The sequence below is a fragment of the Crotalus tigris genome, unplaced genomic scaffold (assembly GCF_016545835.1).
Source record: "Crotalus tigris isolate CLP2741 ecotype Arizona unplaced genomic scaffold, ASM1654583v1 scf7180000017754.2947050, whole genome shotgun sequence".
In the NCBI taxonomy this organism is placed as follows: domain Eukaryota; kingdom Metazoa; phylum Chordata; class Lepidosauria; order Squamata; family Viperidae; genus Crotalus; species Crotalus tigris.
Window position 1 is genome coordinate 1,253,641 of NW_024096616.1, and position 24,372 is coordinate 1,278,012.

Sequence of the window (24,372 nt, forward strand, 5' to 3'; positions counted from 1 at the left end):
AGGTGTAAGTCTTCAGCTGTTTCTCCTCGCCGGCTGTTACAGCTTCTTTGCGAGGCGTGGAGTCGCCTGGCCTGGTTCCTCGGCATGCTCGGGCAGAGGCGGCCTTTTCTTCCAGAGTATGACCTGCTCTTGCCGCGCTTTCAAGTAAGTCCCGGGACGTGTCATCCATAAAAGTCCTTTTCCTCTGGTTTCTTAGTTGCGCTTATAGAAAAGGGAGAGCAAGTAGGTTGGTAGCACTTCCGAAATTCTGCTGTGGGGAGAAGGCGAAGATGTCACGGAGAGAGGTATATTGCGGCGGAAAAAACGCAGCACAAAAGGCTTCAGGCACGTTTAAAAGCTAATGTGTTTCCAGGACGTAAATTCTCCTGTCCCAAGTTATCGATCCAAATAGCAACGCAATCCCTTTATTCCATGATGCCTAAATTCTAGACTTGCTTCTTATGACAGCTTGAGTATCCTTTTATCTTTGAACCATCTCCATAATTTGTGTTTCAGGGCGTTTACTGTTTTCTTTTTCGTTGTCCTTCACTTATTTTTTTCAAAACAGCCACTGCCTATATGGAGATTCTCACTCACCCAGGTTGTCCCAAAGATGCTTTTTTTTCAAAAAGCAACTGGAAAAACAAAGTCCAGTTGCCTTTTGAGGAAAAAAAAAACACACCTTTGGGACAAAGCAGCCATTGTGATCCTAAAGGAATAGAATAAAAAGAAACTAGAATAGAGGAATATTAATGAAAAGTCTTTAGAAGTATGTATGCTAAAAATCATACTATGATTTTAAAGTTTGTTTTGAAATTCAGCTGCAAGAAACATATTTCATACATTTAGTGACTTCTAAGCTAGAAAATTGCAGAAAAATACTATATTTTATACATAATTACATATTATAGTTCTGTACTGCTTTTGAAATCAGTGCTTCAAATTCTAGCAGTATTAAAATGTACTGGATCTTTCTGCCAAAGGTAAAAGATTCATTGTTTGGGATTTATGACATATAATGATTTGGAGAATATAATATCCTAGAGTTTCTGTCTAGCAATGGATGCTCCATATGATGGCGGTGAAGTAACTGTAGTCATGGAAGAGATAGAAAGCACATACACTTATTCATCCCCAGTGCCATCTAAAAAGAAGAAGAAATATAGAAGTCCTGGAGATCAAGGGGAAAAAACTAAAAAGCCCAGGTGAGTGATTTTTCTGAGTAATCAGTTGAATCAGTTTTTAGGAATTGCCATTTCTTATTTTGTCTTAAATATTTTAAAATCTGCGATAATAAAGAAATGGATATTTTCACACATATGCGTACTTGGCAAAAATCAACCTGCTCTGTAGCTAATGACATTACAGAATTAATAGATAGTGTTGTGAAATTATGATCAATTTGTTAGATACGCCCAGAGTTGTTGGAAATAATTTGGGCGGCAGATAAATTTCATAAATGATACTCTGTTCAAAATGTTAAAATGTTGAGGTATAGCTCCATAACTGAGAAGTGAGTAGTCTTATACTCTTACTTGGCAATAATGAGTTTCTTTGACGAGTTTCATTTTTTTTAAAATTAGTAATTTGGTCATGCTTTCAATTACTTAATAGCTTTAGTGTTGCATTTAAATACTTGAGGCTTTAGCATTCCACTTCAAAATTGTGATTATAGTTTTTGCTTAAGTAACTTTTTGAAAGAAATTCTTATAAAAATATATATGTATAATTTATGTATCTTTGTTCTTATGAAGATATGTATATATGTTTGAACCTTTGTTTATTTTTATTTATTTATTGGATTTATATACTGCCTATCTTGTCCACCAACAACATGGACAAATCCTTGCAGATTCCTTGGCAACATTTTTTGGAATTGTTTTGTCATTGCCTTTCTCTTATGGCTGAGAGTGAGTGACTGGCCTAAATGTACGCAGCTAACTTCATGCTTAAGACAGAATTAGAAGTCATGGTTTCTCAGTACCTTTAACTACTACACCTAATTGACTGTCTATGACTTTATATACTGTAGATCAGCGGTTCTCAACCTATGGGTCGCGACCCCATTTGGGGTCGAACGACCATTTTACGGGGGTCGCCAAACAATGCGATCCGCCATTTTTCCCCCTCAGGGGGCGCAGCCGCGCATGCGCGCTGTGCATGGGGGCGCTGCCGCACATGCGCGCTGTGCATGGGGGCGCTGCCGCACATGCGCGCTGTGCATGGCGCTGCCACACATGCACGCTGTGCATGGGGGCGCGCCACGCATGTGCGATGTGCACGGGGCGCCGTCGCACATGCGCACTGCCCATGGGGCGCTGCCGCGCATGGGGCACGCATGGGCGCTCCCACGTATGCACGGCGCATCCGTGTGACCGGGGGCCGCCGTATAAAAAGGTTGAGAACCGCTGCTGTAGATATTTCTGTATTTTTTGTGAAATGCCTGATCTAATCTTAAAAAGAGCTAGGGTGAAGTAAACAATATAGCTTAATATTTTTATAAAGTTTTTTTTTTCCATCTTGCACTCTAAATTTGTATAGCTTTCTATCCTGCTTTCCAGCAGGATGACAGTTCTCAGGATGATGTAGATGGGGTTCTGACAGAGTTTCCATTCAAACCAGTTCACAAAGCATGGCCATTTTCAAGAGTAGGAAAAACTACTGCAAAGTATCTGGAAACCATCCAGTAACGACAGACACATTAATTGAATAGCACCTGTTTGTTACTTGACTAGAAACAGGTCAGGGTATACATTATGAGAAATAAATCCTATTGCCTCTTTAGTAAAACTGCAGTAATAGTACATTAAATATCTAAAACTCTTCTGTTTTTATAATTCGCCAGATCAACTGTCTGAAGCAGCCACTACACTTTGTCAAATGACAGGGTTGGCTCTATAGCAAAATAATGGACTGCTTTGTTTCGGACTGTTATATTACAAAAGCACAGTCTCTATGGACCTGGCTTGCATGCAATTGTCTAAAGGTGCTCTAAAAATTGCTATTTCAAAGTAATTGCTTATTAACAAAGGGAGGATTAAACACATAGTGAATCATAATAAAATAATTTAGGCCAGCTGACCATTTTCTTTAGAATGAGAAATGCCTAAGAATGCTCTAGAAACTTTTTTCATGTAATTGGAGGAACAATTTGTGTTTGTGTTCAAGAACTCATCAAGAACTAGGAGAGAAGAATTTGGATGAAGTGGGTGTTTCTAAAGTCACCATTCTTTTTCAAGAAATTCTGCTTAAAAGTTTCTCATTCTTATTGCTTTCAATAGTATCCTGAAAAGAATTCCCCTTGCATGCTTTTCATTCTAGATAACAAAAAAGCTATTGTCATTTGTTTGATTGTTTACAAGAACATATTAAAAGCAAAATGTCTGTTCCACAGACTATGGACTCAACAATGATACATGCCATTTACTTGTGTCAATTTCAATTTATTTCATGCCATATTGTGATTCTTTGGAGTGGAAAAGAAGATGTACCAACAAGCTAAAAATAAGACTTTCTCAGATCAATAGGTCTTGCAAGGAAATATGGTTCTTTAGAATTTGCTTGCACAAATAGGTTTGGGATGTTCATTGAACAAAGCTTGTAGTCCTAGTCTTTGTATAATTCTGTTAAAAAGTTGTTATCATTGTTTATTGAAAATTCATGTGAAAATGCAGACCAGGAATAGATGGATACAAATTTGCTTGCGTTATAATTTGAGAGGAAACTAGAGAAGTATTTTGCTTGTTTTTCAGATCTGCATATCTTCTGTATTATTATGATATATACCTGAAAGTTCAACAGGAGCTCCCACACCTTCCTCAGTCTGCAATTAACAAGAAGATCAGTGAGAGTTGGAGGCTACTTAGTGTAGCTGAGAAAAGTTATTATTTGGAGAAGGCTAAGTTAGAAAAAGAAGGTCTAGACCCGGTAATTAATTTGTTTATAATTATACTTGAAAGTCTGCTGGTTTTTTGTGTGCATGTCTCTGTGTACATGCATATTGTATATACTACATGTATTGAAAGTTCAAAAACAAATAGAATGCTATTCTTAGACATACTCAGAAGGATAATTACATTTCCATGAATTTCTATTATAGATTTGTAGTCCTAGGAGATATTTCTATATGGAAAATACCAAGTTCATAGAAATCTAAATACCTGCAATATTGGACACTAGTATTCCTCAGTATTGATTACAGTGTCAAACAGCTTATTAATAGCAAACAGTAAACTCATAACAATATTTTTTATTTTGAATTCAATAGTTATTGAAAATTGATTTTGGCAAAAACTTCTCTATAGGAAGTTTCACCAGATAGCAAAACAAATGCTGGAAGAATACTATGTATGAGATGACTAATCTATCTCAGGAATTCCATCAGCTTCATAGCTTAAAGTGTCAATAACAGTAAATGTAATTTTTATTGAAATATATATGCCGCCTGACTCTTGATATCACTGGGCAGCTCACAACAAAGAAATTACAATATTTTTTTTAAAACGATAAAAGGTGGCAATCACAATAAAATGAGGGGTCTTCCTCACAGAAGGTCAGATAAATGTAGTTAAAATTAGAGAAGGTGAGAGGGTGAGATGAAAAATTTGCTTAGAATAGGGAGTTTTTTGCCTTAGAAAACTGGCAAGGAAACCACTGAAATACTGCCACGCTGATGACTCCATATTCTGTCTTTTTTCATAGAACTCAAAGTTGTCTTCCCTGACTGCTGTAGTTCCAGATATCCCAGGTTTTCGTAAAATCCTTCCTCGTTCTGATTACATAATTATTCCTAAAGGAAGTCTGCAGGACGAAAGGAATAAGCCACACGTTGAACTTCACGTGACCGAGGGCCAAACAGCATTGGAAGGACAAACAGCTGCTACTAATGTCACAAGTGTTTCCCATAGTACTGTGCAGAACATACTCTCAGTGGACTCCAGCCAAATTGGCATTTCTGAGCAGTGCATTGCCATTGAAGGAGTATCGGAAGATCCCACCTCATTTGTTCAAGCAGATACAATAGAAGAAGTTGTAGCATCAGAGATCTTGTCTCATTATGTCAGGCCTACTGCACCTAAAGTGGCTGGCGATATCTTCCTGGATGAGGAGGCCCCTTTAGAAGCAGGTGATGGGTATCCCTGTCAAGCAACCAGTGTGGTTATTGAAGAAACTTTGGTTAACACCTCAGAAGCACCAAATGGGAGCATGACTGTGGCACAGCCACAGTCTTCGCATGGCCTTTCTGTGGTAACCGTGGTGACTAGAAGAGTAAGTAAAATGCTTCCTCTTAAATCTAATCCAGGTCATATTTAGCGGCAAATAAATGCCTAAATGATGCCAGTAGTACATTTTCAATGATGCCATACAGTACATAGGATTGTTGACTAATTAGTGCTCAGAAATCGAAAGGGTTGCATTTGAGATCTTAATGAACCACTTGTTCTATGCCAGTGGTGGCGAATCTATGGCACAGTGCCAGAGGCGGCACTCAGAGCCCTCTCTGTGGGCACGTATGCCGTCGCCCCAGTCCTAGGCGTTCAGCTGGGTTTTATAAAACTTTTGCTTTAGGCCTCCACGCCGTGTGGAAAAAAAAAAAGGTTCAATTAGTCAATTTCAACTTCTCACAGGGAAAAAAAAGATCTTGCAAAGTTGGAATTGATTGATTGAACTTTTTAGTTCCACCCAGTCTGTCGTTACCAACGCAGCCACGCCCACCCAATGGGCCATGCCCACTCAATTGGCCATGCCCACCCAATGGGCCATGCCCACAGAATGGGCCACACCCACCCAGCACTCGACAATGCATAAGTGGGTTTTGGGTTGCAGTTTGGGCACACAGTCTCTAAAAGGTTCGCCATCACTGTTCTATGCTGTTTTGCTACAAAGTGTCCTCAGAATTTTAAAATTGACTACAGTGTAGAAAACAAGCAGTTTCCTTACTTTTATCTTTCTTCTATTTCTAGGATAGACAAGAAAGTAATTCTGCAACCCCTACTGCACAGTTCATTATGCTGCCTCTGACAGCCCATTCTGTTTTGGAAAATCCAGCATCAATCAAACTGGTCAGTAAAAGAAATGCATATTTCCAATAAGGTCTCTTAGAAATGCATATTATTCAGTAACTGAATCATAATGTATTTAATATATCATTGAATATGTCTAGGGTAAATTGAACACTATTCTAGAAGCCTTTTTCTATGGTCTCAAACTTTCCTATGTATACGTTCTGAAAACTTGGAGTTTGAAACCAAACTTTACAAAGAGGAGCACATTTGAATTTATATGGAACTGTGTATTCCCTGAATGCTTAATATAGGTTAAGCAAGACTGCCTCCTGCGTTGTTTTTCTCCTGTTCCTTCTACCCGAGGAGCTGACAGACCAGACAAACCTAGTGGACTGTATCCTTTGGTGCTATATCTCATTTTATATAAAGCCATATTTTAAACAGTTTAAATGAACAGCTTGCTTTATGTTTTAAAGGTTTCTGAGGAGAGATGTGGTTCAATCAATAAATAAGAATTCCATTTCCACTCATACTAGAAACATTCACAAATAAAATGCAAAAGCATTTCAAATGCATAATCTGTACTGTGTTAATGAAGGGGTAGGCAATATAGTTTGGTCCAGTTATTTTGGATTTTAACTCCCATGAGCTTCTGCAGGAAAAAAGAATGGAAATTTTAGTCCTAAACATAAAGAATGGAAATTTTAGTCCTGAACATAATAATGATATTTAATTACATACATGAAATGGTGAATGGATGATAAAATGAAAATGGTTTGGGACTGAGGAGTGGATGTCTTGGCTATGCCAGCTTACGTCTATTAGCTTTAGTGTTGTACCACTTGCAAACTTGCAAACCTTCACTCCATTCTCCCTATTAAATACAACAGTCCTATTCTTTGATACATAAATGTTCAGAATTATATCATACATCTCTTTATTGCAAATTGGATTTGAAACTAAAAATGAACCTGGAAAAACATGACTATAGAGAGGAATGTCATATGATTATATATGGTCGTGTGTGTGTGTGTGTGTGTTCATTTTTAAGTTATTTTACTTCAGATGTTTATTTTGATGGCACTATAGTTCATCAATCCATGTTGTTGATATTTCTGATGCTGTAATTCAGTTTGATCATTTGAGGCATCTGTCTAGTTACTTGCAATCCAGGTAAGTTATTGCTGCCAGGAAAAATGACTGCCAAGAAAGAACTGCCAAGAAAAAAATGACTGATATTTTGATTGCCTCCAAAAACATAATTTCTGATTTACACTAATTAATGTTATACTCCAAAAGGACTGCAAAATTATCCATGACTTTTACTGATTTTGCTACTAAAGAGTCAGGCTATATTTTGTCATCTGGAAGCAAGGTGACTTTATAGTCCAGTGATGGCGAACCTTTTAGAGACCGAGTGCCCAAACTGCAACCCAAAACCCACTTATGCATCATCGGGTGCAAGATCTTTTTTTTCCTGTGAGAAGTTGAAATGGACTGATTCATTGAACTTTTTTTTTTTTTTTTGTACACGGTGGCGGAGGCCTAAAGCGAAAAGGTTTTGTAAAACCCATCTGAAGGCCTAGGACTGGGGCGATGGCGCACGTGCCCACAGAGAGGGCTGTGAGTGCTGCCTCTGGCACCCGTGCCATAGTTCGCCACCACTGTTATAGTCTATATATGAAGCATCTCAGGCTCCTGGTAAAGGTAGCTTTCTTTCCTTAGCTGTAGTCAGTTTTGTCATCCAATCTTTAGAATGGTGAGTGCTTTTTCCCCTACTCCAAGTAACATTTAGGATTATTTTCCAACTCATAATGCAGTAAAAAACTGTGGTGAACTCATAAAAGAAGTCCATATTTTTGCCTAGTATTATATTTCTTAAGTGCTTTATTTGTAAAGAATTCACTTTGGTTAATATAGAATCTGGCAGGGAGAAGCAAACTAGAAAGAAGCAATATATCAATCAAAGGATACAGTTAAATTTTCTCAGAAATGTTTTACTTTTCTTTGCTGTTTGTTCCTAGATCCTTCCTGCTATCTAGTAGTATTGGCTAATTTTTTTGGCAGTGCTGGGTAGGATAAAAGTGGTTCATCATTTTTATCCTAATCATTCATCATTGCAACTTTGTCTTTAAAGCAAGGCTATTTCCTGGAACCAGATAAGATCTAGATTTGTTAATAGTTACTGTAAATTATAGAATAACATGAGTTTACTTTTTAAGAAATAATTAAAGCACTACAAAAACAAAAGAACATTTTGTTGAATGACTTGAATCAACCTGAATCAAGACATATCTAGAAAAAAATTAAAGTGATTTATAATCAACTAAAATTCTTACTTTTTTATTTTAACATATTTAAAAATATAAGAAAAAGGAAATAGAAATTAAAAAATTACAAGCTAGCTTAATTTGAGTAAGATTCTTAACACTCAGTTATTGTAGTATTGCATACAAAGGTGATCTTATATCATTCTGATACTTTAAACCAATATAAAAATGAAATAAAGTCACAATAATTAAAAACGAACCCTGTATGATAAGTATAAATCAAAATGGGCAATTAATAAGAGTTTCTTTCTGATCCATAATTTGTTCTAATTAAAAACTGGTACAAACCTTAGAAAAGGAAGAAAAAGTTGTTATTGAGTTTGGCTATTCAGATATTAAACATAAACCCGTCACCCTCCATAATAAATGTGATTTCTATAGCTGATGCAATGTAACCTGTTTTTCCCCTTGGGGCTCAACAATAATCACGTCATTGCATTTGACTGCTTTACATGCAGAGCAAGTATACTGTCTCCCTTTCTCATGAATAAAATAATTTCGACTTACATTATAGTTGCTGACTTAATATTTCGAGTTAAATATTCCTTATTTGTATTTATAAAAAAATAAAAGTGGAATAATCCATCTGATTTTAGATTCTGTCCAAAAATTATGCAACCATCTGAAAACACAAGAAACATAATACAACTGGAAATACAATATGCATAATGAAAACCAGTCAGCATAATACAAGTATAATTAATATGAGGTAATAAAAGCAGCTGTCTGAAGTATTTGTTTATTCTGCTCCCAAATCTTGAATAAGATTCTAATTCCTGCTATATCTAAGGAACAATACAATACTTAAATATGAGATCATCCTAGAATCTAGATCATATAATATTTGTCTTGAGCAATAACCCATAATGACATTTGAGGTAGAAACAAAGTTACATATATTCTGCCCTATTGGAGCAAAGCTTCTTGTGCCTTATTATGCCATTTAATTTTGTAAAGTAATTATATCCTTTCACTTCAGACAACTACTTACACTCGTCGGGGGCATGGAAATTGCACCAATCCTGGCTGTGCCTTTACTTACGTTACCAGACATAAGCCCCCAAAATGCCCCATGTGTGGAAACTTTCTGGGAGGGAAATGGATCCCTAAGGTATGGTGAAATTAATTTTAAAAATATAACATTGCATTGAGGGACTTTTGTTTGTTTTGGGATTGGGTCTGTAAAATGTTTGTGTTACAAAATGATTATTTGTACAAGTAATTTTTTTTAAGATGCTTACGGTGACGAGTACCATTGAAAATTTAATTGCTAATATAGCTAATTTCCAAGGGAAAAATGGATGTCTTCTACCTTAACTGAACTATTATTATTTTGAAATTTAGCTTTATTTTAAAAATACAGCTTATTATTTGGGTATTTAAATGGGTTATGAACATGGATTTGATTTTTTATTCAAAGTTTTGTATTTCACTCTGATAATTTACAAAACGATTACAATTAATACAAATTAAAATCAAAGTCATAGCAATAGATAAAATCCTGTTTGTCATTGTTTGCTTCTTAAAATTTAAAGTTCTGTCTTTTTCTCAGAAGATAAAGTTATTTTTTTAACAGGGTGCCATGTATCTGTAGGAGATTCAGATATTACATATTTAATGCTAAATTGAGATGTTAGAGTAGCTTTGAAAGTATTATCATATCTACGGTACTTGTTTTTTATTTTGCTAGCTTCTTGATTAAAAATTGTGAAGAGTGAATTGTTTTAATTTGTCGTAATATTAAGAGTTCTGAAGAGTTTGAGTTTGATGTTTTCAATGCACTATTGTTGATGTGGCCCAGTTTTGTTTTGTTTTTTCATTTTTGGTAACTTTGTGGATTTCAACTCCAGAATTCTTCAGCTGAGCATCCTTATATACTTAAATGTAAGTAATACTAACTTGGAGAGTGGGGTTGTTTTTTGTTTTGTTTTGTTTTGCAGGAGAAACCTCTAAAAGGCAAATCTGAACCAGGTTCTGGGCTGCCAATAAAAACTTTGGGCCTGAAAAAGAGTCAACTACCATTAACTTTTGGACAGGCATTGGTTCAAGATAATCCTGCTCAATCTGTGTTAGAAAGTTCGGAAGCAGTTACCCAGCTTCTCAATGCATCCCCGGTTGAGGGGCAAATGCAGGAGGCTGAGTGGGAAGAAGTGATCATCTCTGAGGCTCATATTCTTGCAAACAATGTACAGTCAGAAGAGCCAGGAGGTGCCACTACCATTATTCAGCTTCAAGAGAGCCTTGCACGGATAGAGCCACCCTTAGAACAGAAGGAGAGAGAAAATGATTCATCCGAGACAGCAAATGCTCCCAGTCCTATTTCACACCCAACTTCTGCTGTGAAAAACGCAACAGGGTAAGCCAACTCCACGTGGACCAAAAATGTGGTACAGGTTAACTTGGCGTTAGAGTGCAACTCGTAACTTGGATTAAAATAAACCGATATTTTATTCGGTGTGCTCCAAGATCTTTTCAGAGAAAATTTTAGTTCTGAATTTATACCCAGGAGTTAAAACGAGCTACATTTTTGATGTTTCCCTTCGACCCCTAACGAAGTAGAGTAAGAGTCGAGCAACTTTGCCTTTGTCCTTTAAGCAAGTTGTGATTGTTACGGCAGGGGTTTCCTGTGGGATTCTTACTTACATGTCTTTCCTTTTCAGCGGTGATGCAGTTGGTGCTGCACCTAAGGGTCTGGAGCAGAAGAGCAAAGCAAAACCCAAGACGTCCTTGCTGGCTGCTGCAAGACCCATGAGGGCCATTTTGCCTGCCCCAGTTAGATTGGCAAGAGAAACTAACCAAGAGCAGATCTCTTGCAGACAGTCATTTAGAAACAGTGGTAAATATAAGTCCAATTTATGCTACAGTTTCTGAATTATAGGCTGTGGTTCATTATATCTGATGGGTGTAAGCTTAGATGTAATTTAGATTTAGTCTCAGAAAGTTATTTTAAAACTCCTTCATCACTGAATATGCACCTCTGAAATTACACAAATCAAGTCATAAAAGAAAAGTCATAAAAATAAAAAAAAATACAGTCGAATTGTATAAAAATATTAGTTAATTTAAAGTTCAAAATTTGTGTCTAAATGCCTGAACCAAGAAAAAAAAAGTTTTCATTTGGTGTTGGAAGACAGCAGAAAATCAGATGGGATTTAGAGATGACTCGCCATATTCCATCTTCCTTGGAGCACTTATTGTAAAACTTGATGTAATTCAATATGTTGCTTACCCATGTTAAAATTTTCATTTACATGTTTTTCCAAGAAGACAATTCCCCAATAAGAATCTCAGGATTAAAGCCAAATACTCTGAAGCAGCTGGGTCAGAATCCTGTTCAAGCATCCAGTGCTGAAGATCAGAAGGTAAGTTTAGATTTTGTCAAAATGCTTCCTTTTCTGTTCTTCAGTTTACTAATTAATAGACTAGTTTGAATTCAGTCTTCTAATGGAAAGCATTTTGAACCAGTTCGGAGAATTTATACAGCAGGTACTTCTGTTCATTACCAAATAGGGGAGGGCTGAATTGAATCCTCCATGCTTCATGGAATCTTGACCTAGTTGGGTGAAATTCCACACATCCTGGGATTTAGCAGTTTTGAGTGGAGCCAAGTAATGTAGCATGAAGAATTGTGAACTTTGACTATAACGATGTGGGTTCTTTTGTCAGAAAACATCACAGTATATCTCACTTCATGTTTTTGTCTTGCCTTCTTGTTCTCTTGCCTAAAGCTTCACTGCAGCCCAAACAGCTCAACATCTCAGGTCAAAGTGGTGGAGGTCAAGCCAGATGTATTCCCTTCATATAAATATAGCTGCACTGTAACCTTGGTAAGAATAATTGGCAATTGGAAATCTGTAAGATTGCAGTACCTAAATACTATCTAATAAATGAACTTGGGGATTGTGTGCTGTTATCCTAGATGTTGGTATGCGCTGTACACATACCCACCACACTCTTTCTGTTTAGACTAATTTATGGAAAGGCCTGAAAGAGAATAAGAAATAGTAAACCAAAGGAATTAAAGGTGTGAAGCAAGAAAAAAAGGAAGTGTAACAATCTAATTCACCATTCACTAGTCCTCTTGCAAAGAAAGTCAGTTTGATGCATTTTTCTTACCTGCCTACGTCTCATAATAATACAGTGAAATGGAAATTGTTATCTGACTTGATATTAATCCATAATAAATATGTTTTTTTCTTGGCATTTTGATGAAATGTTAATACTTCTCTATACCATTATTAATAATTCAGATTTGTTTGCATGAGCACCTCCTGGCTAATTACTTTTCAGATAAATAGTTTTCGCTGATTTACAGCATAGCAACCAATTCCATAGTTTTGTACTGCTGATATTTGAAAATATATTCTGGAAAACGTAGTACAGTTAAAATAAGATAAAACATTTGAGCTTTCTATATAGGATTTGGGATTGGCAACCTCACGTGGTAGAGGGAAATGCAAGAACCCTTCCTGCACTTATGTGTACACTAATCGTCACAAGCCAAGAGTCTGTCCCCGTTGTGGCTACAACCTTGTCAAAGACAGAACTGAGAAAGGAGCAAAATCTGTGGTGAGTTACGGTTCCTTTAAGCTTCCTTCAAGTGAGTCTGTAATCTTGAAATCCATAGGCCTTATCTCTGAATAAATCCGTGTAGGATAGGCCTAGAGACAAAGCAAATCTCTGCCTCACCACAAGGTTTGACTTTGTTGTAGGCAAGAGCTTGTCTTCCCCTTTCACTGGTGCTAAAGAGGGTGAGGGAAAGAAACAGGATATTTTCTCCTGACCTTCTGTTGCATTTAGAGATGTAGCAGGACTATCAAGGGAAAGATCCTGTGTTGATAACCAATCTTTCATTGGTCAGTCAGAATTGTTAGCTCATGGATGCATTAATTTGCAGGCAGGGAAGGAGTAGTCCTTAACATATTTTCAAAATGTGAGAGTCTGCATTGATTTTCTGAGGAAAATAATATTTCCTATTCTTGTTCAGTTATTAGTTCTTATGACAACACCATGGCCTTTCTTCCCTTAGTCCAGCTACAATATTGTAATTTAGTGCCAAATTGCAGCTGTAAAGATAGGGATGCAGTGTGTGAAACTACGCAAGGCAAGTTGATCTGACGTTTTTGTCCTGAAATTTCCCCATCCCTTTTTTTCTTCATTTTTAACAGCTTCTGTGATGACATATATAGTTTATGGCTAGAGATGTGAAATACATTTCTCAGACTAATTGTGTCCATGTGTCCATGTGACTTGATGATATGTCACTTTTGTTGGTTTTGAATTTCATCCTCTTAAAATAGTAATTGAGAGAAAGAATCAGACTGATAATGCTGAGAGGTTGCTAATTTAATGGAGATATTTCTGCCTCCATCCCCATACACAAATTGAATGGAAATTTGCAGTTTATTACTTATAGGAATCATTGTGAACAACGAAAGGTAGTCCTTGACTTACAACCCCAATTGAGCCCAAAATTTCTGTTGGTAAGTAAGATATTTGTTAAGTGAGTTTTGCCCCATTTTGTGACTTTTCTTGCCATAGTTATTAAATGAATCTCTGGTTGTTGAATTAGTAGCACACTTGTTAAGAGAAGCTTCCCCAATGACTTTGCTTGTCAAAAGATCACAAAAGGTGATCACATGACCACGGGACACTGCAACCGTCATAAATATGAGTCAGTTGCTAAGCGTCTGGATTTTTGATCATTTGACCCTGGGGATGCTGCAATGGTCAGAAGTGTGAAAAATAGTCATAAGTCACTTTTTTCAGTGCTGTTATAGCGTTGAACTGACCCTAAACGAATTATTGCAAGTCAAGGACTACCTGTATTTAGAATTTAGACTTGTATGTGAGCTATTTCACTTTTGAACTTGTCTTACCTCACACCTCTTTTATTAAAACGTTTCCAGTGACTCATTTTGATTTTTACGTACATAAGTTCATAAATCTGTGACCAAATACAGATCATTGCTGAAATTTTCTAGTATTGAGTGTTTTAAGCCAGTCTACTGAAGCAGTTCAGTTTTTGAAGCCTTTTTCCGTTGGGCTAACAGTGGAATTCAATAGCAGTGGGGTTGTAGGACGTTCTGATTTTCCAGCAACTGGATTGAAATCCTTATTTTTCTTAATATACTTTTTAATTCGTTTTCCTTGATATAGCCATAGTATAGTGAAATAATAACCTCCTTCACTTTATCAAGCATACAGCGCAAGATATCTAGTTCACTAACTCTTCCATCTAAAGAAAGTAAAATTTAATTGTGATGAATGGTTTCTGTTAGTCCGGTATCCTCTTTTGCACTCACTGCCAGTGGCTTGATGGTATTTTGTATCCATTAGCGGTTTTCTCTAAACATCAGCAAGATAACAGAAATTACCCTGCCAGCAGTAAGATCAACAAGTGGCTTAACAGATAATCAAGGTAATATGTTTTTGTAGGAAGTCACCTCTAGCCCTGCACATGTACTGAATACCAGTGAGCCTCTAATTCAGTCCCAAAAAGAGATTCAACGCCAGTCCACTCTGCAACTTCTGCGCAAAGTAATTCAGATCCCAGAGAATGAATCTGAACTCTCGGATGTTTTTGCACTGATTCACGAACTCAATAGCTCCCGGCTCATCCTGTCTAACATGAACGAAGAAACGGTTACCATTGAGCAGACTTCCTGGTCAAACTATTATGAGTTTCCTTCTTCCCAATGCCTTCTCTGTAACAGCCCTTTATTCAAAGGAGGGCCAAAGTAAGTGAAATTGCAATTACTGTCACTTTTCTTAATCTTACCATGTTGCATTTCCTTTTGAAAATTCTCCACAGTCAAACTTAGAAAAGGGGGCTTATAAAAGATGTTGCATTTGTATTTTTGTCACATTAATGACTGAAATGAAATGAAACTATCAGAAGAACTACTTGTCCATACCCATCAAGAATAGGCTATGACGTTTATTTGCTCTTTTCCACATGTCCTTATCCCAGGACCTGATTAAATCTTTTTTTTTTTATCCTGTAGCTTGAGAAAATTACCTGGGTAGTCTAATTTTGTTAATCGAGATTCAGAAATATAATCTGAACAGACATTACATCTGTGAGGTACAGCTCACTTTTCTTCAGAAAGGAATAGAAGATAATTGTAGTATCTGATTATGTCTGCTATTTTGCAATTTCGCTCTTCAGTTGCATTAGCCGGATAAGTGTTTGGGTTTTTTTTTTAAAGCTGATCAAAACAGGTAGCAAAAGAGACAAATTTCCCTCCTTAAAAGTTAAAAAAGCACGAGGAAATAGACAAGGGCTATATTATCCTCAAGACAACTATATATGGGTATCTTATTTGAAAGTGGAGTACTTACTGGAATTCTTGTGTTGTAACCCTAACCTTTCAGATAAATAATATTAATCTGAGGCCCTAGGTCTTGTACCTTGAATCAATCATTACCAGTTTAGATTGCCAGGAGGAAACTCAAGAAGGTTATTTAACTATGTTTAGTCGAGGCTTAGCAGATAGCTGTATCTAAGGAGGCTTGGCTGATATCAGAAACTCAGCAGGGTTGGCCATGGTTATTGTTTGAACGGGAGTGGGCTACCTGGAAATTCCAAGATTTTTAAAACTGAGGAATGAAAAAAAAAAGGCCTAGTTCTGTAGCATTGCCCCCCCCCCAATCATACATGTAAGAATCAAGATTAGTTTTACCTTAGTGGGACTGAAGGGAACTGTGTTCTAACAGTATAGTCTTGCTTGCCTGATCAGTAAGATAGCTATTCTGAAAATGCTTTGCTTTTACTTCTGCATAGTTAAGCATTATAGAAAGACCCATCTTCTCTGTGTTTCATGGATCAATATACAATTTTCTCTTCCGTTTCCATAGCTCTCTTGCAGGCCCTCAGGAATGCTGGCTGTTAACAGCTAATCGGCTGCAAGTTGTCACCGCCCAGCTCAAAGTGTGTGTGAATGTGCAGTGCTTGGCCCTTCACAGCTTCAGTGATATCTATACCGGTGAGTTTAAAAGCATGGAGGCATTTATAAAATTGGAAACTTTGAGGGGCAGAATACATTTAGGGTGTCCATTCCCTTCCTTTATTTCCCTAGTGAAGCTGGATGGTGCCTTTTTAATTTATTAACTTGGAAGTTGAGATCCAAGTTATTTTATGGTCTGTGTAACTTTTTCAAATCCATAGTAACGGCTGTTCTGTTTTTCAATTATAGGTTTGTTTAATATTGGTAACAAGCTTTTAGTGAGCCTAGACCTTCTGTTTACAATAAGAAACCATATAAAACTTGGCGAGGATCCTAAAGGGATAATTAGCAAGATTTTGGAAACTGTGCAGGAACACACAGGTATTAATATTACATTTTTTTCCTGCCTTTGCTACAGCTTTCAGACATTGCTTTGTAATAAAGTAGTTTTGCTATAAGTGAAGTTTAATATAGATAGCTTTTCCAACCCAATCTGTCCAAAATGCTGGTGGTTTAATGATTTTGAGAAAAGAATCTATTCTTTCTATATTTAGAAAATTATCCAGAGGTTGTGATTTAACTCTCATTTAATATTTCAACCTTGAAGAACAAGGAACAAGCCTTAAAATATAAAACTGGGGAAAGGTGGAATGGAGAGATTGCAAAAATTATTGTTTAACCAAGTGAGAAAGTCAGTATTTAAGACAGATGGTTGGTATGATGTAATTTAAGATGGAATACCTTCACACTGTGACTGCTTGGTGCAAAGGGGTGGCAGGCTATAATTTGTGGCCAGTAAAAATAGAATATATAATGTTATGAAAGTTTTATTTCTTAGGATAATCTGCGAACCTTGAATAGAGAATTACTGAAATATAAAGCTTCCTTCCTTAAAGCAGTTTTTCCCTGCTGTTCTAAGAGAGGGATATTAAAGTTACTGAATTGTATGACTTGCCTGTGGTTCAAGTATAGCTGTCAGATCATTGTTAGAGCATTGGTTCCTGACCTGAGTGGGTGATCAGTACTATCCTTGTCATCTTTAAAAACCAGCCCAACTTTAATTCACCTAATGCAGGAGTGTCAAATTGCCGGATGCGTCATGCTGAAACCGCTCCCACCCCATTGCCGGCAATGGAAAAAAAGTTGCGATACGTTGTGACACGTCACATGATGTTGCGAGTTTGACACCCCTGACCTAATGAGTAAACAGTGTTGAGTCTTAGCAAGTTATAGTTAAATTAATATTTCTGTGATTCTATCTGAAACAAAAGTTTGAAACTCCATGTTGGTGGTTTGTCATTACAGATAGGGATTTGCATGAGCCTTTTTGATAGAAATTATTCTCATTGGTTCTTTTTTTTCCTTCCTCAGAAAGAAACCTGGGTCCTGAAGAGGTGAATCAAGTTGAGGAACTGCTGTGCAATGGATACTGGGCCTTTGAGTGCCTTACTGTCCGAGACTACAATGATATGATCTGTGGTGTCTGTGGCATTGCACCAAAAGTTGAAATAGCTCAGAGGAATGTGGAAAGTGTTTTGTCACTAAAGAATATTGAGGTAGACCGGGAATGCATTGTTTTAAAGCTGCACTTTTTTGCTAATGTTGATGTGCATATTTTGTTCAAACATCTTCATCCTTCTACTATAGAATGTACAAAGGTGGGCTTTTGCTTCAGCAAAATTGATGGTTTGGTTTTCTATTAACACGCCCTTTTAAATAAAAAGTCATGCAACAATGAAAGAAACAACAAAAGTGTAACTTTCTTGAGAAAGATGAACTAATGTGTACAGTAACAATGAAATATTTATACTTTTCTTTCCTCCTTTTTTTCAATGCTAGTTTACCTGGCCAGAATTCTTGACATCTAGTGAGGTAAATGTAGAAGATTTTTGGTCAACCATGGAGACAGAAGTCATAGAGCAAGTGGCCTTTCCCTCCAGTATACCTATCACAAAGTTTGATGCCTCCATCATAGCTCCCTTCTTTCCACCACTAATGAGGAGCACGGTAGTAGTCAACACAGAAAGGGAGAAGAATCTTGAATCGCATATAATCCCAGGTGGCAATCTAATTTCTTTTCTTGTTTACCCTTTTAAGCAGTAGTTTTGATGGTATCCTTAGTGGCACTTAAGATTAAAAACTCAGTATGCTTTGCCGAAAAGGAGTGTGCTTTTACACGTTTGTGCCACATTAGATTGCACGCTAGCCCCAGATATGCATGGCTGCAGAGATAAATATGTAATGGTTACCTTTTTTTTTCCTAGGAAAAGCTGTAGGGACAGCTTTTAAAGCAACACTTTCATGCTCATAATAGCATTTCCTAGGTTTATATTAGACATGGTTTTATTTCTGTGAATTCTGATGAACGTGACATAGATATGGCCTTCAGACATGGGCTAAAGGCTGTGGAAATGATGCTGACCTGGGTGCGTGCAATTACTGAGAACTGTATCTTGCTTTTTCAGGTAATGCAAGTGTTCTAGTGAGGCTGATTCAGGATGAAATTTGTAAAGTGGAACAGATTGGTTCCTACAGTGAGGAAGAACTGCAAAATTTCTTGACACAGTGCAGCATTCCTTGGGAGGACGGGGACTCCAAGGTAATCAACAATGTTCTTCAAGGATATAGCCATGCTTCGTTTTTGAAGGAAGCATTACTTCCTTGCCTTCCTTCTTCAAGTGTCTGCATAATGTAATGTCCCTCTTTCTATAGCAATAGCACTTAGGCTTATATACCACCACATAGTACTTTACAGCTCTCTTCGAGCAGTTTTACAATGTCAGCATATTGGCTCCAACAATCTGGGTCCTCATTTTATTGCCCTTAGAAGTATGGAAGGCTGAGCCAACCTTGAGCCCCATCAGGATTGAACTCTAGGCTGTGGGCAGAGTCAACCTGAAATACTGCTTTCTAACCACTGCGCCGCCACTAGTCCTTTCTATGTTTATTAAATCTGTAAAATTAAACGATTTTAATTTCACAAATGATTAATAATGATGAAGTGTATTTCATGCCCATTTTTTTTGTGGCATTCTGAAGCAAAATAAGACCTGTGGGCCACTGTTTAATCACTTCTGCTAGATGAACTGCAGTTGTCCACCTGTCTGTCTCTATCCTCCTTGATTTTGCAGGCCGCTGGCTATTTGTAAGCTAAGAGCGTTGGAAAAACTTGGTTGCCCGTTTTTTTCTCTTTGTTTCTTAGGAGCAGCTCTGTCTTTCTCTTCTGGCTCTTTATGATTTTGTACAGAATGGGACACAAATCAGTCAGCCTCCAGCATTCCTAACAGGAGGGAAAATCTACAAAGTGTGTCCACATCAGGTAAGGCTGACAAAAAAAAATGACAGCAATATGTAAGGATGTTCATAATGAAAATGGCCACTGTGAATATTCCAAGAGTGGAAACAAACCTATGTATTTTAGAAGTTTTGTTGAAAGCATGAAGCTAAGCCCACTGTTCAGTTTTGAACATGGAAAAATGATCACAACTGCATAACTGCTATTCTACCCTACAGTCATGGTATTTTTATAAAAACTTTGATATCCAGAAGTTAGAGTTAATGGGGATAGATGGGTGGGTTCACAATTGTGCTATAATTTATTTTGTAGGTAGGTGATGCTTGGGTTTGAGACTAACAGGAATTCTGCAAGAAAAAGAAAAGGCTGTTGCCTACAAATAATTGGTCAATGGTGTTTTTTTTAAAGAACCACAACATTAGTAAACACTTGTAGGAGAGAGATGATAATTGAAAGGCATGTTGTTAAGTTTAGCTGCTGTTTGTCTTGTAAATAAATTACAAGATTGCACATCTGTTTTCTCATTGCTTTGGGGGTTTTATTTGAAGGTTTTCAATTTTCTTAAAAATTAATTGAATTGTCTGTGATTTGGAAGGTAATTTTCATTCAGTATGGGCTACTACAACACTTCCTTATTGAAACAAATATAAAACAAAGTCATAGTAACTGCTGCTCCCAAGGTCCCAGTGTTTTCTGTACTCAAAAAGAAGAGAGAGAGAGAGAGAGAGAGAGAGAGAGAGAGAGAGAGAGAGAGAGAGAGAAACAAAAACTCTGCAAGCCACTTGAGTTTTAGTTAAATGAAACAAAATCAATTTCATATGTTTTTAATGAATGTGTTGAATGGGGTTGTTTTAATCTGTGTTTGAAACAAAACACATTTTCTAGTTAGTGCCCATCTCTTACTAATATGTCATTCCAGAATAGGTAGAGTATGGATTATTCCTATAGTAGAAAATGTACTTTTAAGGTTAGTGGAACAGGCACATACTATTGTGTTGTTCCAGGAGTGAACAGTGTTTCAAGTAAGCAAAGTGTTTCAAGTAAGCAAAATAACAATCTGGAGAGAAAGAAAAAGAAAATTAACAAAATCTACCTTAAAACTGGCATTCATTATATTGTTATTCTACCATTCTATCCTTGCTTCCATTCTATCCTTTTACCTGAATATATAAAATCATAGAAGTATAAAATATAAATGTATTTTATCGAATCATATATTTTCTGTTTTAGCCGTACATTAGTGTAATACTGGATCAAATACGATGCTTTTCTCTTCTATTATATCCCTATTTGATATTAATAGTATTTTGTTATCATTTGATGCTTGCCTTGAAAAATATTATTTGAAAGTTGTATTAGTATACTTTTTACAGAGTGTAAGGGAATAAGCTTCTGTGTGATGAAAATTACATTGGGTGTTCTAAAGTTTGAATACAGGTGTAAATTATCAGGATTACCTTGGGAAACTGAGTGAGAGTTTGTCCCGTTCTTTTGTTGTTCTATAATCTTTTTTGATCTTTTTTCTTTACAGGTTGTGTGTGGTTCAAAATATATTGTTAGAGGGGAAAGTCCCCGAGACCATGTAGATCTACTAACTTCCTCACGTCACTGGCCACCAGTCTATGTCGTAGATATGGCCACTTCCGTAGCATTGTGTGCAGATATCTGTTACCCTGACTTGACTGCTCAGATGTGGGGAAGAAACCAGGGTTGCTTCTCTGACCCTATGGAGTCTTTAAGGGTTAGTTGCCATGTATTTCTTTGAAGATTAAAATCATTACCAATACTTTAACTTATCTGGAATAGTTACCATGCATAGTTTTTCTGCTTCTTTGACAAAATCATGGCTTATAAAGATCTGTAGATTAACTTTGATAATAATTCTCTAAATGATATTCACTAAAAGTTATACTATTAGATGATTTATGTAGCTCCTTCAACAGTACTTATTCCCATTTATTTAGAACACAGTATTGGAGTAAGCAAGGATTTTACCTATTGTCTCCCTCTAAAATTCATTTTTTAAATCAGCCAAAGAGTAGAAACCATGTCCCCTTTCCTGAACACCAGGAATGGATCTGTATTGATCCTCAAAATGTAACATGTTGATAAGAATGAAAAAGACAAACTAATATGTTTTCACTAAACATAAAGAAATATTTTCAGGGATGATCATTACAGTGCCCTCTTCCATCTAAAAAACTGGCATCACTGCCCCTTTCTTTTGCAATGCACTTTACAAAAAAGCTATATAAATATAATTCCAAGTTTTTAAAATTATATCATTTAATTCAAGATGTATATTTATATCATCATTTGTTCTTGACTGCTTGGTCGATGCTCAATATATCCTCCTTGGGAATGGTCAGTTACTATTCCAATTTTATAGAAGTACGCATGGTATGAAAATGTACAGGTTATTCAAAAAGCCTTCAGCCAGACAGTTTTGAACTTGAGATCATACTTTTTTTTACTGCTAAGCCAACTTTGAAGACTGTAAATACAAAGTGTTTTGTAACGCATACATCACTTTTGTCTGCTTTTTTTTCCTCCATCAGTATGTGTCTTGCCCAGAACTCCTTGACAGGCACTACAATGTGGATACAACCACTGAGGAACATTCTGTTGAGCATCCAATCACTAAGTCAGCATCTCGCTTTGTAGTTCACACTGGGACAGAGCAGAAGACCCAAGGTGATCCAATGGCTCGACACCGTTCCCTCTCTCTGTGCCGGGAATTGGAGCCTTATGGTGCTATCATTACAGCCATCAACGACAGCAAAACCAATAATGTTCGCCAAAACCCTATAGCATTTGACAGTGCAACCCACTATTATCTCTACAATCGTTTGATAGATTTCCTCTCCAGTCGTGAGGTTGTGAACAGGCAGATCCATGAAATTGTTCAAAGCTGCCAACCTGGTGAGGTTGTAATCCGGGACAATCTATATCGTCTTGGTGTTGCCCAGATCAAGACAGAAATGGATGAAGATGAGATACAAGAAGAAGAAGGGGTTGTCTAATATATTGCAAGGTGACCATTCCTTGATCAGACGTAATAGCTAAGCAGTTTGTCACAGAAAGTTCCAGTCCAGCACAGGACTATGTTAAGCTAAGAGTCATGACCTATTGATTGGGCTTCTGATCTGTAGACAAATTGCTGTTGACGAACAAATTTCTCTTTTCAAGAGGCTGGGTAAACCTAGAAGCAACCCAGGATAATTGTTCTAAGACAGAATAATTTTCTATTGCTGACAAGAGAAAGAAAATATGTTTGCAGAACATCACTTTTTTTAAGTGTGCATGTTGCTGGAAATGCATAAAAGTGAAAAAACAGCGTAAAACGTGTGACTGCTCCAATATTCTGAAGTGGCCATCATAGATTGAAGAACATTTGGAACCTAGATCTTTAAGTTTCTATTCTGAAAAGACTTGAACTTTGACTTGGCAATGGAGGGTTGAGAGTTTATGTGCTTCTTCAGCTTGTTTTGCATCAATCTGACAAAGCCACACATTATTTAGTGGTTGAAAGCTAGACTGGCTTGCATATTAAGTTATAAGCTGCTAGAAGTATCATTGCCCTGACTAGCATGGTCATTTCAAAGGTTTTTCAGGGGTTTATATGTTTTGGATAAAGGATGTGGGCGGGGATATTCAGGCACTTTACTTTATAATCCAGTTAATGGACTTAATTGATGATTTATTCCTGTGACCACAGATGCTACTAAAGATATTTGTGGAATAATGGTTGGGTTCCATGAATACAATCTAATAAGATATTTTTTTCTAATTGTTTCTATGGCTAAAATTGTTAGGCATGCAACATAACAACTTACTTTCAAGGGCCATTTGGAAACCACTACACACTCCACTATTCCAGTGTTATAAATCTGATCTGTATGAGTTCATACTGTCATAATTATATTGTTTTTCCTGTGTAATGTGTTGAGCCATGATGTGTAAGCTCTACATTGTTCACTGATTTGTGTTCATTCTTGGCCATCCATAAATCTACAAAGTAAAAAAATAGATTTTTGCTACCACTGAAATGTGGGGAAACTTTCCCTGACTGAGGTAAAGTTATCCACTATGTTTTCTTCAGATTTGTGGTATGGATTTAAAGCTCTCTTCTGTGAAGAGTTCTAGTGTGTATTGTGCTGTAAAAAAACAACAAAAAAGAAACTTATTAAAGTTCACAGCAAAACGTATCACTTGCTGTTTAAAATGCTAATTTATGAAATACAGTTTTTAAGTCAGTGGTAAACTTTAATAAATTATCTCTTCCAGTGTTGGAGAGTAAAACTATTTGGACAATGAGTTTTCCTTATTTTGTAGCTTCAGGAGTTTGAAAGGTACAGGGGAAAGAAATCTCATTCTGGTTGTTAAAGAATAGAGTTACCAATCCATGTAGTGGAAGTGTTTCTTTATGAAATGTTTGCATGGAAAAGATTAATTTTATGTGTTGAAACAGTATTAATCTTTTATTTCCTTTGGGAAAAAAACCCTACAGAATCCATTGGTGCTGAATTTAAATTGTTTTCGTTATAACACTTAATGATTGGGTAATTAGAGCCAGAATAAATGCATGTTTTGTTTTCTTAACTTTATAATCTGAGCTCATTTAGATGTTATGAAGGATAAAAACAGAATAGGAATGATTTGTATCTATTTTTAATATTCAATTAGATTTTGCAAATCTCATTTATTATGGCAGGTTAATAACACTCCACAAATGATTTGCAGATCTAGCTTCACAGGCCATGCATGCTGTTTATACTTCTATTTTTTTTTCTCCCATTCAAAAAATTAAATGT

At 36.6% G+C, this 24,372-nt stretch overlaps 1 protein-coding gene across 4 annotated transcripts; it reads left to right on the forward strand.

The window, feature by feature from the left end:
* Window positions 1-23,869, forward strand: HMGXB3 (HMG-box containing 3). Of its 4 annotated transcripts, none has more exons than XM_039340869.1 (20): window positions 1-144; window positions 1,037-1,184; window positions 3,732-3,906; window positions 4,681-5,247; window positions 5,943-6,041; window positions 9,294-9,425; window positions 10,255-10,670; window positions 10,975-11,150; window positions 11,579-11,676; window positions 12,043-12,141; window positions 12,734-12,883; window positions 14,753-15,054; window positions 16,175-16,302; window positions 16,513-16,644; window positions 17,635-17,819; window positions 18,103-18,322; window positions 18,729-18,862; window positions 19,466-19,582; window positions 21,090-21,299; window positions 22,117-23,869. In XM_039340869.1, exons 2-20 carry the CDS (start codon window positions 1,039-1,041, stop codon window positions 22,579-22,581), a joined length of 3,951 nt encoding a protein of 1,316 aa, XP_039196803.1. In that variant the 5' UTR covers window positions 1-144; window positions 1,037-1,038; the 3' UTR covers window positions 22,582-23,869. The 4 variants fall into 4 exon arrangements, with proteins under 4 accessions (XP_039196803.1, XP_039196804.1, XP_039196801.1 ...); XM_039340870.1 differs by having other exon boundaries at window positions 14-144; window positions 1,118-1,184; XM_039340867.1 differs by having other exon boundaries at window positions 17-144; window positions 1,024-1,184.
* The last annotated feature ends 503 nt before the right edge of the window (window positions 23,870-24,372 follow it).

Coding starts and splice junctions, on each gene's coding strand:
- HMGXB3 (XM_039340867.1), top strand. CDS start 85: ATGCTCGGGCAGAGGCGGCCTTTTCTTCCAGAGTATGACCTGCTCTTG. Junction 15,055..16,174: donor TTATTCAAAGGAGGGCCAAA/GTAAGTGAAATT, acceptor CCGTTTCCATAG/CTCTCTTGCAGGCCCTCAGG. Junction 18,863..19,465: donor GGGAGGACGGGGACTCCAAG/GTAATCAACAAT, acceptor TTTGTTTCTTAG/GAGCAGCTCTGTCTTTCTCT.